Source organism: Rhinatrema bivittatum, chromosome 16 (genome assembly GCF_901001135.1).
Source record: "Rhinatrema bivittatum chromosome 16, aRhiBiv1.1, whole genome shotgun sequence".
NCBI lineage: Eukaryota > Metazoa > Chordata > Amphibia > Gymnophiona > Rhinatrematidae > Rhinatrema > Rhinatrema bivittatum.
Window position 1 is genome coordinate 62072694 of NC_042630.1, and position 17664 is coordinate 62090357.

At 43.9% G+C, this 17664-nt stretch overlaps 1 protein-coding gene across 1 annotated transcript in view; it reads right to left on the reverse strand.

The window, feature by feature from the left end:
* Nucleotides 1-17664, reverse strand: part of LOC115077770 (vomeronasal type-2 receptor 26-like) — an 82106-nt gene that overhangs the window by 21994 nt on the left and 42448 nt on the right. The window contains exon 3 of the mRNA XM_029580055.1: nucleotides 5433-6230. Coding sequence (XP_029435915.1) covers nucleotides 5433-6230 — 798 coding nt within the window. The remainder of the gene's footprint in view (nucleotides 1-5432; nucleotides 6231-17664) is intronic.

Sequence of the window (17664 nt, forward strand, 5' to 3'; positions counted from 1 at the left end):
TTTATCCAAATCATCTCATCCCCCACCCACAAAGCAGAGCACACACTAGACCTCCTCTTTGTTAACTCCAGTATTCGCCTCTCCACTAACCCATCGTGTACCCCTGTTCCATGGTCTGATCACGCTATTGTCAAATCCTCCCTCTCTATAAAGACACCCAAATCCCATGACCCCCCCCCTCCAGCACATCGATCACCTACAGAAAATCCTGCCCTAGCGAGGACCTCACCTCAGCCTTCGCTAGCTCTTCGTTTAAACTTGACTGCTCAACCCCTAACACAGCTTTAGATTCCTGGAGCCACATCACCTTAGATATCGCAAATAAACTGTGCCCTATCAACACACATGAAATTAAACCATCTGCAAAAAAGAAAAACCCATGGTACTCATCAGACCTCAAACGAATGAAATATGAGCTCAGGCAAAAAGAACGTACATGGCGAAAAGACCCATCCCCTCAAAATGCGTCCATATTCAAATCCTCACTACATCTCTACAGGCTAGCCACCCTCAAAGCTAAACAAGACTTCTATGCCCTAAGAATCCATGACTACAAATATAACCCTAAAGCCCTCTTCACCTATGTGTATACCCTTACCAAATACACATCCCCCCTATTCCCGACAGTGAAGCCAGCAGCAAATGTGAAGAACTGGCAAGCTACTTTCATGACAAAATTGCAAACATTCTCCTCCAATTTCCCCCGACACCCCATTCACTCCCTGTTAATCCAGGCACTGTCCCCTTTAACAACCTTGAACTCATCTCATCCACTGAAATCGCATCAATCCTTAAAAAGATGAAACCCACAACTCATCCCTCTGATACTATCCCAACCAAAGCCCTTCTCTCCATACCCGACACCATCTCTAAACCCATTGCGGATCTCATCAACTGCTCCCTCTCCTCAGGCATTGTCCTCGACCCACTCAAGCATGCCGTGGTCAAACCACTGCTCAAAAAATCCTCACTAGACCCAAAGGACCCTGCCAATTTTCGTCCTATCTCCAATCTCCCTTTCATCTCAAAAGTCATGGAGAAGGTTGTCAACTCGCAACTTACAGAATTCCTTGAAACCCACGACCTACTCCACTCCTCCCAATTCGGCTTCTGCAAATATCTCAACACTGAAACCCTCCTACTATCCTTGACCGACCACTTATTCATGGGAATGGATCAAGGTCACAGTTATATTCTTGCTCTACTGGACATTTCAGCAGCTTTTGATACTATAAATCACAACCACCTTCTTTCCCGCCCAACCGACATCGGCCTTTCCAGCACAGCCCTCAAGTGGTTCTCATCCTATTTCAACAATAGGCGATTCACTGTGAAAATAGATAATGCTGAGTCCACCCACCACACCCTTTCCCAAGGAGTCCTTCAAGGCTCCTCCCTTTCCTCTACCCTTTTTAATATCTACCTCACCCCTTTGTGCAAACTTTTATCAGAACTCGGCTTCAAATTCTTTATCTAAGCTGATGACGTGCAAATCATCATACCCATTCAAGGCTCCCTATCCAAAGCCCTTGAATCCTGGGGAAACTGCCTTGCTGCCATCAATACGTTACTTACTAATCTCCATCTGGCTCTAAACAAATCCAAAACTGAACTGCTCCTCATCTCCCAAATTCTCCCTACTAACCCCTCACTCACAAATGACCCCGCCTACAAGATTCTCCATGCGCAGCCCTGCGCAAGGAACCTGGGTATACAAACCGACCAGCAACTGAACCTCAAACAACATTTTAATGCCATCCTCAGAGAGGGTTTCTACAAACTTAAGGTCTTAAAAAACCTGAAACTACTACTTCATGCCAGTGACTTCCGTACGGTTATCCAGGCTACACTCACGTCCAAGATGGATTATTGTAACTCCCTCTTTCTTGGCTTACCCTACTCCTCCATAAAGCCCCTCCAAATTTTGCAGAACGCTGTAGCCAGAACCCTCTTCAACGCTCGCAAATATGACCATATCTCCCCGATCCTGAAGGACCTGCATTGGCTCCCCATTCCCTCCCGTATCCTCTATAAATCCCTGACCATTATCCATAAAGCCCTATATTCACATAACTCCAACTGGCTTGTTGACCCCCTCCAATTTGCAAGCCCGAATCGACTGACGAGGACCACTAACAAAGGGTCTCTCCATTTCCCTCCCTAAAGAAAGCACACCTCACATCTATGAGGGATAGGGCACTCTCCATTGCTGGACCCATGCACTGGAACTCACTCCCAACCCACCTCAGACTTGAACCATGCATCATAAAATTCAGAGCTCAACTCAAGACTTGGCTTTTCAAACAAGCCTTTCCCCAACATCCTTGACATCTCTTGAACTACGATGTCATATTACTCTGAATTTGACTCTGATTTTGCCTTCAAGGCTTGATAGTTCATTTGTTTGATAGTTCATTTGTTGCTAGTTTGCACCTGTTGTTTTGCTTCTATGCCTTCTTGCTTTCCTATTGGTTCCTTGTGCCCCTTACCCCCACCCCTGTTTTTTGTAATTTCCGTCCTATATTTTGATGTAAACCGATGTGATGTTTCGACTAACGTTGGTATAAAAGACTCTTTAAATAAATAAATAAATAAATAAATAAATAAATAAATACATAAATGTTTCTTCAGATGAAAGTACAAATTTTCCCTGGTGTTGCAAAGAGAACGCAGGAAAGAAGGAAGCAATTTTTGCTTATGAGGCCCCTGATATTAAATATGGGAGCTAAATTTAAATTAAAATTCCCATGTAAATGTTATATTAGGCACCGGGAAGTTAATTATTATTTTTTTTTGTTTCAATTTGTTTATTAGTCAAAGACATATAAAAACATACATTATGTGACGGTGACTAAAGAAAATAGGTACGAAATATTTACAAACAGTTGTATTCATTGTATATGCTTAAAAAAGAAGATAGATGTCTTTGAGATATTAATTTTAGAAGAGAGTGAGGGGAAAGGAAGGAGGAAGAAGAAATAGAATAGAGTAGAGAGAGAAAAGAAAGAAAAGGGGAAAGAACAGAAAGGAAAGAGAAGAAAAGGAAGGCTGGGAAAAACAGGATTCCATGGGGAAAAAACCCCATAAACATAAATAGATGCTTATGATTTGAACAGAGGAGAAAAACATCTGGTTACAACAGTGCTGAGGGATATAACACCATTCAGTCTATGACTATAGTAGCATGAAATTGTTGAGCGGTTTCCACATCCTACTCCAGGAAGCTAGCCTATTAAATTTAATAGCTGCCGCTTGTTCATACTTGCTAAAAAGGGGTACAGTGTTCCACCAGAGGTGTTCAGAAAGTAATTCACTACGTTTCCAGTTGGATAAAATATTATGCACAGCCACTGTTAGCAAGAAATCAAGCAGTTTGCCAGAAGAAAGACTAAGGGTCAGAGAAGGGACAGTACCCTTGAGGATAATTGTAGTGAAGGTAAGAGGTTGTGATAGACACAATATTAAGGAGATTTTAAGCCAGACATGGTCCCAAAAAGAAAGAACCAGTGGACAGTGAAAAAGCATATGAGAGAGTGTACCATTATCAGAATTACATGCCCAGCACAAAAGGGAGGCAAGCAATCCAGCACGGTGCAATTTCCAAGGGGTCCATACGGCCCTGCGCATAACAAAGAAGGTGGTTTGGGATAGACTGGAGGATAATTAGATATGTACAGAAGTCTTCCATATATAGTGCCATGTGGGAGGGGACAAAGGACAAGCAAGTTCGGAAGACCACACTGAGCATAAGCCGGTGTGAGTGGGAGATTGCATCGAGGTCGTTTGAATAATTTTATAAAACCGAGATGCTAAGTGACCTATGGCGCCATATGTTTGATATATGGCTATGAGTGTCAGGGACTTTGAGGTGGAGGAGGATATATTAGGAAATTTGGTTAGAACATGCTGGAGTTGCAACCAAGAATAATATTGCGATGATGGTAAAGAAAACTGTTGTTGTAGTGTTTCAAAGGGAGCATAGTATTATTCTGCCATACACTACTGAGGAACCAAATACCACACGATTGCCATATAGGCCATCGAATTGGACAGCCATCTATGCAGATGTGTGGGTTGTTCCATAAAGGGGTATAACAGGATGAAACCCAGTGGCTGGAGTCCGTATAACGTACTTCATCAATAATTTGGAAGACTTTATGGGAAGAGCGGATAATGGGATTTTTAGCATGAGATCTGGGGAGGGGAGTAGCAACAAAGGTCATCGGGAAGGGGGTAATCATGTGCATTTCTAAAGGGAGCCAGCGGGGGACATCAAAAGGAGAAATATGATCTATGAAAAAGTGATAGCCTTGTTGCAGTAAGAATGCTTTATGATAAGCGAAGAAATCCGGAAAATTGACTCCACCCTCCTTGACTGTTTTTTTCAATTTGGGTAAGGTGATTCTGGGTCATTTGTTATTCCATAAAAATCTGACCAGTAAACATTCTACATGAGAGTAGAAGTCAGGGGTAAAAAATATCGGGATCATGGAAAGTAAGTACGTGATTTTGGGAGTGAGGATCATTTTTATGGTATCTAAGCGTCCCCACCAAGAGAGATGTAAAGGAGACCAATGGAGGGAGGCTTCGCGTACTTGCTTCAATATCTGTGCTTCACAATTACTGATTGTGTTGTCAATATCAGGATAAAAAAAAAACACCTAAGTATTTGAGAGCAGTAGATATTTTTTGAATAGGGAGAGAGGAGTACTCTGCATTTGCTAATAACAGATTGAGGGGTAGCAACTCTGTCTTATGCCAATTCACTTTGTAACCGGAAACAGCGGAGTAATCAGAGATCAAATGGAAAAGAGAAGAAATGGAAGACTCAGGGTTAGTAAGGAATAGAAGGACGTCATCAGCATATGCAGATAGTTTGCAAGTTTCATTACCAATATGAACACCTTCAATTTCTGTGGAAAGCCTCGGGGGATCAGGAGGGTGGGGGAAGCTAAGGGGGCACTTTTAAAGGGTCGGGTGAGGTTTTTTTTTTATCGGGCCATCGGTGCCATTTTATGAGTGGCAGCCGATGGCCCGAGAGTGGGCGATCGGTCCCGGGGCTTCCAGAGGACCACCAGGTACATGTAAAAAGTTTTGAGGGGGTTTGGGAGGGTAGGGGAAGGTAAGGGATTAGTTTTAAAGGGTCGGGGTGGGTTTAAGGGTTGTTTTGGTGTGCCGGTTTTCCCATCCTCCCCCCAAATAACTCCCTTTAGTGGACACCATCCCGATTAATGATTTTTTCTCGATAAATTGTGGAAATTTCTATTGTATCGCACTCTTTAACGATTTTTGATGATTTAAAAAATATTGGACGATATTTTAAATCATCAAAAAACGATTCACATCCCTAGTATTTACAGCACCCAGATTCCCTTTCATATTGTGCATTCTTTTTGTCATGATAATAACATTTCCCTAACAAATGATGTTACCTTCCATGGCACATGATCCAATAATCTCCATCTTTCTCCTTTCCATGTGGTGCTGTTTCTAGTATCAGACATGATCATGTCATGCAGTGCATATGCCAGGGCATATACAGCATTGTACACACTATAGCTGCTCCCAAAATATTTGGTGTGACAGTGTGAGTCTAAGGATGATGTTTCATTAGTTTTACAGGATCTTCTGATGATTTTGGGGCACCAACTGTTACATAGCTCCCTCCACCATTTCTGAATTATTTCATCACTTGGAAGCAAGAAAGGATTCACCTCACGGACAAACTTTAGAAAGCTAGGAATGTTCTTCATTTTCAAAGTAAATGCCAAAGTGTTGTTTTTCACCATTGCATCCAGTGGATAGGTCATTGCAAAGTCTAACTCGGCTGTGATGATAAAGACCTTGCCAGATGTTGTCAGTAATTGTATGTTCCTATGCAGATCCCAAATATACTTTCTATTAGCATAGACAATGATCACATTAGTTGATGATGTATCTATTCTCTCATTAATTTGATGTATCTTCTCTGGTTGGTTGACATTGATGTGACTGAAGATTTCTGTGAATTCGATGCAGCCCCTGTTCTGCTCAATCCCTTCTTTCAGGACCTGGAGAGCCATCATGCTGCTGTCATCATCAGGTACAATGATACCCACCCAGGTCCAGCCAAAATGCTTCAGTACCTTGACTATCCCAGCGCAGAGAGACAGCTCACTGGGGATGGTCCGATAGAAATAAGGAAATTTAACAACGTCATTCATAAAAATATTCTGTGAGGTATAGCTGATCTGCTGAGAAAGAACATATTGAATTCAACATTGTCTTTGTCACTGTGATATTATATTTTACTTCACATATCAAGTAATCACATATTTAAAACATAATGATACCCTGAATGGTAGAAGACCAAAAGTGGGAGATGAAGGGAGTAGATAAGGATGGCAAGTAGGGGAATCAGTTTAATACGGAATTTGGCTTTCATGTATTTTGTTAATATGCTTTTTGTATTTTATAATACTGTGATTTCTGGGCTAATAGTCCTAGATAGGGTCCCGGGAATCACATATCAACCACAGCCTTAACTAAGTATTCCCCTGATATATATTTATTTGTTTAGTTATTTAGTTAAAAGGTTCTTATATACCTATTATACACACCTTGGTGGATCTAGGTGGTTTACAATTAACATACATATAATCAATAAAATAATCAAAGATAAAACAAGCAAAGGAATAGCAAAGGTACAGATAACTTAAGGCACTTCTAAGAAAGAATTAACAACCCACCAGAGCTAATTTATCAGAGTGCTCAAGATTCCCTGTTTGGGGGATGGGGAGAAGGAGAATATTCTTCTATGCTCTGTGCATTGCTTTAAGTGAAATCCCAAGGTATAATATACACTCCAGCAGCAATAATCATGCTGGAGACTGTTATGGTTTCAAATATAACTTTAATTGATGACTTATGCAGTTGATGAAAATGTCCTTTACATCTTTTTTACTTCCCATAACTTGATGTTCCAGTTTAAAGGTTTTCTTATCATAAATTTGTGACTCTTGTATTTACTAGAGATGTGAATCGTGTCCTCGATCGTCTTAACGATCGATTTCGGCTGGGAGGGGGAGGGAATCGTATCGTCGCCGTTTGGGTGTTTAGAGTATTGTTAAAATCGTTAAAATCGTGAACCAGCACACTAAAACCCCCTAAAACCCACCCCCGACCCTTTAAATTAAATCCCCCACCCTCCCCAAATGCCTTAAATTACCTGGGGGTCCAGCGGCACACTAAAACCCCCTAAAACCCACCCCCGGCACACTGAAACCCACCCCGACCCTTTAAATTAAATCCCCCACCCCAAATGCCTTAAATTACCTGGGGGTCCGTAGCGGCGGTCCGTAGCTTAAATTACCCCCGGGTCCGTAGCTAAATCGGGGGAAGGGGGAGAGCAGGAAATCCGGCACACTAAATCGTGGTGTCTTCAGCTGGCGCCATTTTGCAAAATGGCCACCGCAAAATGGCGGCGGCCATAGACCAATACGATTCGACGCCGGAGGTCGTTCCGGACCCCCACTGGACTTTTGGCAAGTCTTGTGGGGGTCAGGAGGCCCCCCCAAGCTGGCCAAAAGTTCCTGGGGGTCCAGCGGGGGCCCTGGAGCGATCTCCTGCTGCGAATCGTTTCCATACGGAAAATGGCGCCAGCCATACGCGTATGGCCGGCGCCATTTTCCGTACGGAAGGAGATCGACTGCAGGAGGTCGTTCAGTGAGGGTTCGCTGAACGACCTCCTGCAGTCGATCTCCTGCCGGCGCCATTTTCCATACGGAAGGAGATCGACTGCAGGAGGTCGTTCAGCGAGGGTTCGCTGAACGACCTCCTGCAGTCGATCTCCTGCCGGCGCCATTTTCCGTACGGAAACGATTCGCGGCAGGAGATCGCTCCAGGGTCCCCGCTGGACCCCCAGGAACTTTTGGCCAGCTTGGGGGGGCCTCCTGACCCCCACAAGACTTGCCAAAAGTCCAGCGGGGGTCCGGAACAACCTCCTGCGTCGAATCGTATTGGTCTATGGCCGCCGCCATTTTGCGGCGGCCATTTTGTAAAATGGCGCCGGCTGAAGACACCACGATTTAGTGTGCCGGATTTCCTGCTCTCCCCCTTTCCCCGATTTAGCTACGGACCCGGGGGTAATTTAAGCTACGGACCGCCGCTACGGACCCCCAGGTAATTTAAGGTATTTGGGGTGGGGGATTTAATTTAAAGGGTCGGGTGGGTTTTAGGGGGTTTTAGTGTGCCGGGGGTGGGTTTTAGGGTGTTTTAGTGTGCCGCTGGACCCCCAGGTAATTTAAGGCATTTGGGGGGGGGGGGGGTTCGGGAGGGTGGGGGATTTAATTTAAAGGGTCGGGAGTGTGTTTTAGGGGGTTTTAGTGTGCCGGTTTTCCTGCCCTCCCCCTTCCCCCGATTTACGATTTTTTTGACGATAAATCGGGGGAATTGGTATTGTATCGTGGCCCTAACGATTTTTGACGATTTAAAATATATCGGACAATATTTTAAATCATCAAAAAACGATTCACATCCCTAGTATTTACTTCACTTAGTTAGTTTCCGTTTTAGGAATTACCACCCATGAAAAATATCTGGGCATCATAGTTGATATTACATTGAAATTGTTGGGTCAGTCTGCTCTGGTGGTTAAAACAAACACAATGTTAGGAGTTATTAGAAAGGGAATGGCAAATAAAACAGCGGATGTCATAATGTCTCTGTGTCACTCAATGGTTAGACCTCACTTTGAATACTGGGTGCAATTCTGGTTGATGCATCTGAAAAAAAGATATAGTTGCACTGGTGAAAGTACAAAAAAGGATGACGAAAATGAAAAATGGCAAGGAACAGGTCCCCTGTGAGGAATGGCTATGAGGATAGGGCTGTTCAGCTCAGAGAAGAAACGGCTGAGGGGGAATAGGATAGAGATCTACAAAATCATGAAAAGACTTGAACAGGTAAATGGATAATAGACAGACTAAGGGGAAATCCAAGAAGTTAGCAAGTAGCACATTTAAAGCAAATCAGAGAAATTATTTTTCACAACACACAATTAAGCTCTGGAATTAATTGCCAGAGGATGTGGTTAAGGCAGCAAGTTTATCTGGGTTTAAAAAAGGGTTGGATAAGTTCTTGGAAGAGAAGTCCATAAACTTCTATCAATCAACAGGGAATAGCCAATGTAAGTCAGCATGGCTTTACCCAAGGCAAGTCTTGCTTCACAAATGTGCTTCACTTTTTTGAAGGAGTTAATAAACATGTGGATAAAGGTGAACTGGTAGATGTAGTATACTTGGATTTTCAGAAGGCGTTTGACAAAGTTCCTCATGAGAGGCTTCTAGGAAAAGTCATGGTATAGGTGATGATGTCCTTTCGTGGATTACAAACTGGCGAAAAAACAGGAAACAGAAAGCAGGATTAAATGGACAATTTTCTCAGTGGAAGGGAGTGGACAGTGGAGTACCTCAGGGATCTGTATTGGAACCCTTACCATTCAATTTATTTATAAATGATCTGGAAAGAAATAAGACGAGTGAGGTAATCAAATTTGCAGATGATACAAAATTGTTCAAAGTAGTTAAATCACAAGCAGATTGTGATAAATTACAGGAAGACCTTGTGAGACTGGAAAATCGGGCATCCAAATGGCAGATAAAATTTAATGTGGATAATTGCAAGGTGATGCATATAGGGAAGAATAACCCATGCTATAGTTACACAATGTTGGGTTCCATATTAGGTGCTTCCACCCAAGAAAGAGATCTAGGCAACATAGTGGATAACACATTGAAATCGTCGGTTCAGTGTGCTGCGGCAGTCAAAAAAGCAAACAGAATGTTGGGATTTATTAGAAAGGGAATGTGAATAAAACAAAAATGTCATAATACCTCTGTATCGCTTCATGGTGAGACCGCATCTTGAAAACTGTGTATAATTCTGGTCGCCGCATCTCAAAAAAGATATAATTGCGATGGAGAAGGTACAGAGAAGGGCGACCAAAATGGTAAGGGGAATGGAACAGCACCCCTATGAGGAAAGACTAAAGAGGTTAGGACTTTTCAGCTTCGAGAAGAGACGTCTGAGGGGGGATATGATAGAGGTGTTTAAAATCATGAGAAGTCTAGAATGGGTAGATGTGAATCGGTTATTTAGTCTTTCAGATAATAGAAAGACTAGGGTGCACTCCATGAAGTTAGTATGTGGCACATTTAAAACTAATCAGAGAAAGTTCTTCTTCACTCAATGCACAATTAAACTCTGGAATTTGTTGCCAGAGGATGTGGTTAATTAATTTAGTATAGCTGTGTTTAAAAAAGGATCAGATAAGTTCTTGGAGGAGAAGTCCATACCTGCTATTAAGTTCACTTAGGGGCGGATTTTCAGAGCCCTGCTCGCCTAAATCCACCCAAAACCGGGCGGATTTATGCGAGCAGGGCCCTGCGCGCTGGTGAGCCTATTTTACATAGGCCTACCGGCGCGCGCAGAGTCCCGGGACTCGCGTAAGTCCCAGGGTTCTCCGAGGGGGGCGTGTCGGGGCGGGCCCGGTTGTCGCGGCGTTTCGGGGGCGTGTCGGCAGCGTTTTGGGGGTGGGTATGGGGGCGTGGCTACGGCCCTGGGCGGTCCGGGGGCGTATTTGCGCCCTCCGTACCCGCCCCCAGGTCGCGGCCCGGCGCACAGGAGGCCCGCTCGCGCGCGGGGATTTACGCCTCCCTCCGGGAGGCGTAAATCCCCGGAGAAAGGTAAGGGGGGGGTGTAGACAGGGCCGGGCGGGTGCGTTAGGTAGAGGAAGGGAGGGGAAGGTGAGGGGAGGGCGTTAGAGGATTCCCTCCAAGGCCGCTCCGATTTCGGAGCGGCCTTGGAGGGAACGGGGGTAGGCTGCGCGGCTCGGCGCGCGCCGGCTATACAAAATCGATAGCCTTGCGCGCGCTGATCCAGGTTTTTAGCAGATACGCGCGGCTCCGCGCGTATCTACTAAAATCCAGCGTACTTTTGTTTGCGCCTGGAGCGCAAACAAAAGTAGGCCTATTCGCGGAGTCTGAAAATCCGCCCCTTAGAGAATAGCCACTGCCATTAGCAATGGTACCATGAAATAGACTTAGTTTTTGGGTACTTATCAGGTTCTTGTGACCTGGATTGACCACTGTTGGAAACAGGATGCTGGGCTTGATGGACCCTTGGTCTGACCCAGTATGGCATGTTCTTATGTTCTTATGTTCTTGATGTAAATGCTAGAGTTTTTGAAAATAAACATACCTTTGCTTCGGTTTCCAAATATTCCTTGTGAATGGCAAGATGAATAAAAGCAATTTAAAGCCTTACAGCAGCTCCAACTGCCTCATATGCTCCAGATAATATCAGCACATGTACCTGACCTCAACCGCTGTGCCTGTCTGTCCAGCCCTTACATCACTACAAGGGCCTGACCTCAAATGCTGTGCCTGCCAATCCAGCCCTTATAACACTACAAGGGCCTGACCTCAAACACTGTGCCTGTCTGTCCACTGTCCAGCCATTACATCACTACAAGGGCCTGACCTCAACATTGTGCCTGCCCATCCAGCCCTTACATCACTACAAGGGCCTGACCTCAAATGCTGTGCCTGACTGTCCACTGTCCAGCCCTTACGTCACTACAAGGGCATGACCTCAAATGCTGTGCCTGTCTGAGTTTAGTTCTAGTATTTCTAATTTCAGTTTCATGTATCTGTGCATCACTTCTTTACAGAATATTATTTTTCTGTTTTGCAACATATAGAATGTAAGAACATAAAGAGCTGACTTACGATGTTTGTTTGGAGCTTGCATATTTCACATGCTCAATAGTTTCCATGATCTTCATAATATGGGCCATTTTTATGTATTTATGTATTTATTTATTAGATTTTATATATCAACATGCATGTGTATATCATACCGGTTTACAATATAACTGAAGGAGGAAATTACAAAAAACCAGGGTGGGGGGTGAGGGAGCAGATAGGAAGAGAGAAGGGGCGAGAGAAGAGAGGGAAAAACAGGAAGAGGAGAAAAGGAACAGTATCTGATGGAAAACAACAGAAGAACATAATAAGTAGCATTGCAAATTATACACTCAGTAAGGGACTGTGTATAACCTTATACACTGTGGATAACCTTATATAAATTATACACTCCAAAAAGTATTATATACAATAATAGCAAAAAGTATTATATACAGTAATATACATTATATTTAACTAGTACATACAGGAGACACTATATATGACATTACAAATTATGCGTTCAGAAAGGCAACCATATATAGACTAGCAGGGTTGCTATAGGGAAAAGTTAGGTTTAAAGTATAACGGAGGGGGTAAAATAAAAGGGGTATAAAAGGGTTACTAAAGGGAAAAAGGTCAAGGGAAGGGGGAAAGAGGTATAAATGGGGGTAAATAAGGAGGTGAAGAAAAATGAGAGACAAAACAGAGTATAATTAAAGGAATAAAGGAGAAGGCTTCTCCTTTAATTTCCCTAAATCATTCTTAGCTACAAACATTAATGTTTCTAGTACTATAGAAAACTGGTGGTAGTTGCACTCTAGTTCATCCTCTGTGTTCCCCCTGCTAAAGATGGTGTTCTCTGTGCAGGGTACATAGTCAACATAGGTTGATATTGTAGATTTGGACTTGAGTAGCAGTTTTCTTATTTCTGAGAGCTCTTCAAGTTCCTTTGCCATCAGCTGAAGTGCAAAAGCAGTTAATAGCTTCTGGGTATTCACTAGACACCAATGGAACCACCACACTTTCGGGGCCAACCCAATTCAGCGAGCCCTTTTCTGCACAAAGGAAAGGAAACTCTCCCCAGGTGTAGCCAGCCTATATCTTAGTACCCGCCGACACATGTTGAACCACTGTTAAGAACATAAGAACATAAGAAAATGCCATACTGGGTCAGACCAAGGGTCCATCAAACCCAGCATCCTGTTTCCAAAAGTGGCCAATCCAGGCCATAAGAACCTGGCAAGTACCCAAAAACTAAGTCTATTCCATGTAACCATTGCTAATGGCAGTGGCTATTCTCTAAGTGAACTTAATAGCAGGTAATGGACTTCTCCTCCAAGAACTTATCCAATCCTTTTTTAAACACAGCTATACTAACTGCACGAACCACATTCTCTGGCAACAAATTCCAGAGTTTAATTGTGCATTGAGTAAAAAAGAACTTTCTCCGATTAGTTTTAAATGTGCCCCATGATAACTTCATGGAGTGTCCCCTAGTCTTTCTACTATCCGAAAGAGTAAATAACCGATTCACATCTACCCGTTCTAGACCTCTCATGATTTTAAACACCTCTATCATATCCCCCCTCAGTCGTCTCTTCTCCAAGCTGAAAAGTCCTAACCTCTTTAGTCTTTCCTCATAGGGGAGTTGTTCCATTCCCCTTATCATTTTGGTAGCCCTTCTCTGTACCTTCTCCATCGCAATTATATCTTTTTTGAGATGTGGCGACCAGAATTGTACACAGTATTCAAGGTGCGGTCTCACCATGGAGCGATACAGAGGCATTATGACATTTTCTGTTTTATCCATCATTCCTTTTCTAATAATTCCCAACATTCTGTTTGCTTTTTTGACTGCCGCAGCACACTGAACCGACGATTTCAATGTGTTATCCACTATGACACCTAGATCGCTTTCTTGGGTTGTAGCACCTAATATGGAACCCAACATCGTGTAATTATAGCATGGGTTATTTTTCCCTATATGCATCACCTTGCACTTATCCACATTAAATTTCATCTGCCATTTGGATGCCCAATTTTCCAGTCTCACAAGGTCTTCCTGCAATTTATCACAATCTGCTTGTGATTTAACTACTCTGAACAATTTTGTGTCATCTGCAAATTTGATTATCTCACTCGTCTTATTTCTTTCCAGATCATTTATAAATATATTGAACAGTAAGGGTCCCAATACAGATCCCTGAGGCACTCCACTGTCCACTCCCTTCCACTGAGAAAATTGCCCATTTAATCCTACTCTCTGTTTCCTGTCTTTTAGCCAGTTTGCAATCCACGAAAGGACCGCCACCTATCCCATGACTTTTTACTTTTCCTAGAAGCCTCTCATGAGGAACTTTGTCAAACGCCTTCTGAAAATCCAAGTATACTATATCTACCGGTTCACCTTTATCCACATGTTTATTAACTCCTTCAAAAAAGTGAAGCAGATTTGTGAGGCAAGACTTGCCCTGGGTAAAGCCATGCTGACTTTGTTCCATTAAACCATGTCTTTCTATATGTTCTGTGATTTTGATGTTTAGAACACTTTCCACTATTTTTCCTGGCACTGAAGTCAGGCTAACCGGTCTGTAGTTTCCCGGATCGCCCCTGGAGCCCTTTTTAAATATTGGGGTTACATTTGCTATCCTCCAGTCTTCAGGTACAATGGATGATTTTAATGATAAGTTACAAATTTTTACGAATAGGTCTGAAATTTCATTTTTTAGTTCCTTCAGAACTCTGGGGTGTATACCATCCGGTCCAGGTGATTTACTACACTTCAGTTTGTCAATCAGGCCTACCACATCTTCTAGGTTCACCGTGATTTGATTCAGTCCATCTGAATCATTACCCATGAAAACCGTCTCCATTACGGGTCCCTCCCCAACATCCTCTTCAGTAAACACCGAAGCAAAGAAATCATTTAATCTTTCCGCGATGGCCTTATCTTCTCTAAGTGCCCCCTTAACCCCTCGATCATCTAACGGTCCAACTGACTCCCTCACAGGCTTTCTGCTTCGGATATATTTTAAAAAGTTTTTACTGTGAGTTTTTGCCTCTACAGCCAACTTCTTTTCAAATTCTCTCTTAGCCCGTCTTATCAATGTCTTACATTTAACTTGCCAATGTTTATGCTTTATCCTATTTTCTTCTGTTGGATCCTTCTTCCAATTTTTGAATGAAGATCTTTTGGCTAAAATAGCTTCTTTCACCTCCCCTTTTAACCATGCCGGTAATCGTTTTGCCTTCTTTCCACCTTTCTTAATGTGTGGAATACATCTGGACTGTGCTTCTAGAATGGTATTTTTTAACAATGACCACGCCTCTTGGACATTTTTTACTTTTGTAGCTGCTCCTTTCAGTTTTTTTCTAACAATTTTTCTCATTTTATCAAAGTTTCCCTTTGAAAGTTTAGCACGAGAGCCTTGGATTTGCACACTGTTCCTTTTCCAGTCATTAAATCAAATTTGATCATATTATGATCACTATTGCCAAGCGGCCCCACCACCGTTACCTCTCTCACCAAGTCCTGTGCTCCACTGAGAATTAGATCTAAAATTGCTCCCTCTCTCGTCGGTTCCTGAACCAATTGCTCCATAAAGCTATCATTTATTCCATCCAGGAACGTTATCTCTCTAGCGTGACCCGATGATACATTTACCCAGTCTATATTGGGGTAATTGAAGTCTCCCATTATTACTGCACTACCAATTTGGTTAGCTTCCCTAATTTCTCTTAGCATTTCACTGTCCATCTCACCATCTTGACCAGGTGGACGGTAGTATACCCCTATCACTGTAGTCTTCCCTGATACACAAGGGATTTCTACCCATAAAGATTCAATTTTGTATTTAGTCTCATGAAGGATGTTTATCCTGTTGGACTCTATGCCTCCATTTCGACTCGCCACGCTTTGAAGGCTCATGCTCCACTAGGGGCCAACCCATTCTAGGGAGCTCTTTCCTGTTCAAAGAATGGGAACTCTCCCCGGGTGTAGCCAGCCTCTCTCTTAGTACCTGCCGACCCATGTTGAACCACTGTTCAAATGGAAACCTCCTCCATGTTAATTCACCATGCTTTGAGGGCTCGTGCTCCTCTATAGGGGCCAACCCATTCTAGGGAGCCCTTTCCTGCACAATGGAAAGGGAACGATCCCCGGGGCCAGCCTGTCTTGCCCCTAACAAAACCACAGGGACCTGACTACCTCAGCTCTGCCAGCCTGTCTTGCCCCTATCAACTTTCTGCCACTCTGCCTTGCTGCCATACACCAGACGATTCACTTGTGGTGTTCTTACCACTATCATGGTTCCTCAGTGTGTTGATGCTAGTCTTTCTGCTGCTTTGTCCCTTTATCGGTGCCTTGTGGTTTTTTCTGACACTCTTTCTGCTTGCTATGTTCCCCCTTCATTGTGCGGTAGGAGTTGATGCCACTTGTCTTGCTGCCTTCGAGGGTTCATGCAACTGTTATCAGTAGGGATGTGAATCGTTTTAGGACGATTAAAATTATCGTCCGATAATTTTAATATCGTCTTAAACCGTTATGGAACACAATACAATACATATTCTAACGATTTATCGTTATAAATCGTTAGAATCGTGAGCCGGCACACTAAAACCCCCTAAAACCCACCCCCGACCCTTTAAATTAAATCCCCCACCCTCCCGAACCCCCCCAAATAACTTAAATAACCTGCGGGTCCAGCGGCGGTCCGGAACGGCAGCGGTCAGGAACGGGCTCCTGCTCCTGAATCTTGTCGTCTTCAGCCGGCGCCATTTTCAAAAATGGCGCCGAAAAATGGCGGCGGCCATAGACGAAAAAGATTGGACGGCAGGAGGTCCTTCCGGACCCCCGCTGGACTTTTGGCAAGTCTCGTGGGGGTCAGGAGGCCCCCCACAAGCTGGCCAAAAGTTCCTGGAGGTCCAGCGGGGGTCAGGGAGTGATTTCCCGCCGCGAATCGTTTTCGTACGGAAAATGGCGCCGGCAGGAGATCGACTGCAGGAGGTCGTTCAGCGAGGGTTCCGGCGCCTCGCTGAACGACCTCCTGCAGTCGATCTCCTGCCGGCGCCATTTTCCGTACGAAAACGATTCGCGGCGGGAAATCGCTCCCTGACCCCCGCTGGACCTCCAGGAACTTTTGGCCAGCTTGTGGGGGGCCTCCTGACCCCCACGAGACTTGCCAAAAGTCCAGAGGGGGTCCGGAAGGACCTCCTGCCGTCCAATCTTTTTCGTCTATGGCCGCCGCCATTTTTCGGCGCCATTTTGGAAAATGGCGCCGGCTGAAGACGACAAGATTCAGGAGCAGGAGCCCGTTCCGGACCGCTGCCGTTCCAGACCGCCGCTGGACCCGCAGGTTATTTAAGTTATTTGGGGGGGGGGTTCGGGAGGGTGGGGGATTTAATTTAAAGGGTCGGGGGTGGGTTTTAGGGGGTTTTAATGTGCCGGTTTTTCCATTTTTCGATTTTTAACGATTTTTCATGATTTTTCACGATATTTTACCCCCCCAAACGGCAACAATACGATTCCCTCCCCCTCCCAGCCGAAATCGATCGTTAAGACGATCGAGGACACGATTCACATCCCTAGTTATCAGTGCTCTCTTTTGAAGCTGTGGTATGTTTTTGATATTCTCACTGCTGCTCTGTGCCTCTGTTAAAGCACTCTTGCCACTTCTGGTACCCCTTTGCTCCTTTACAGTGCCTTAGTCTATTTATGCGACTTTGGTGCCACTTTGCCACAGTCTAAGTATCTTGGAGCTCTTTTCTCTGTCTGATGATTGCTCCCCAGATGTTCATCAGAACTGATAAGAAAACTCCAATTCTGCAGCCAAAATAGGCTGCAAATACTTCCCCCATTGACTTTAATGGCAAATGGAAAACAAATAAAACTAATCAACAAATTGGTTTTTCCCCCTATGAAACTAATACAATGAATTTG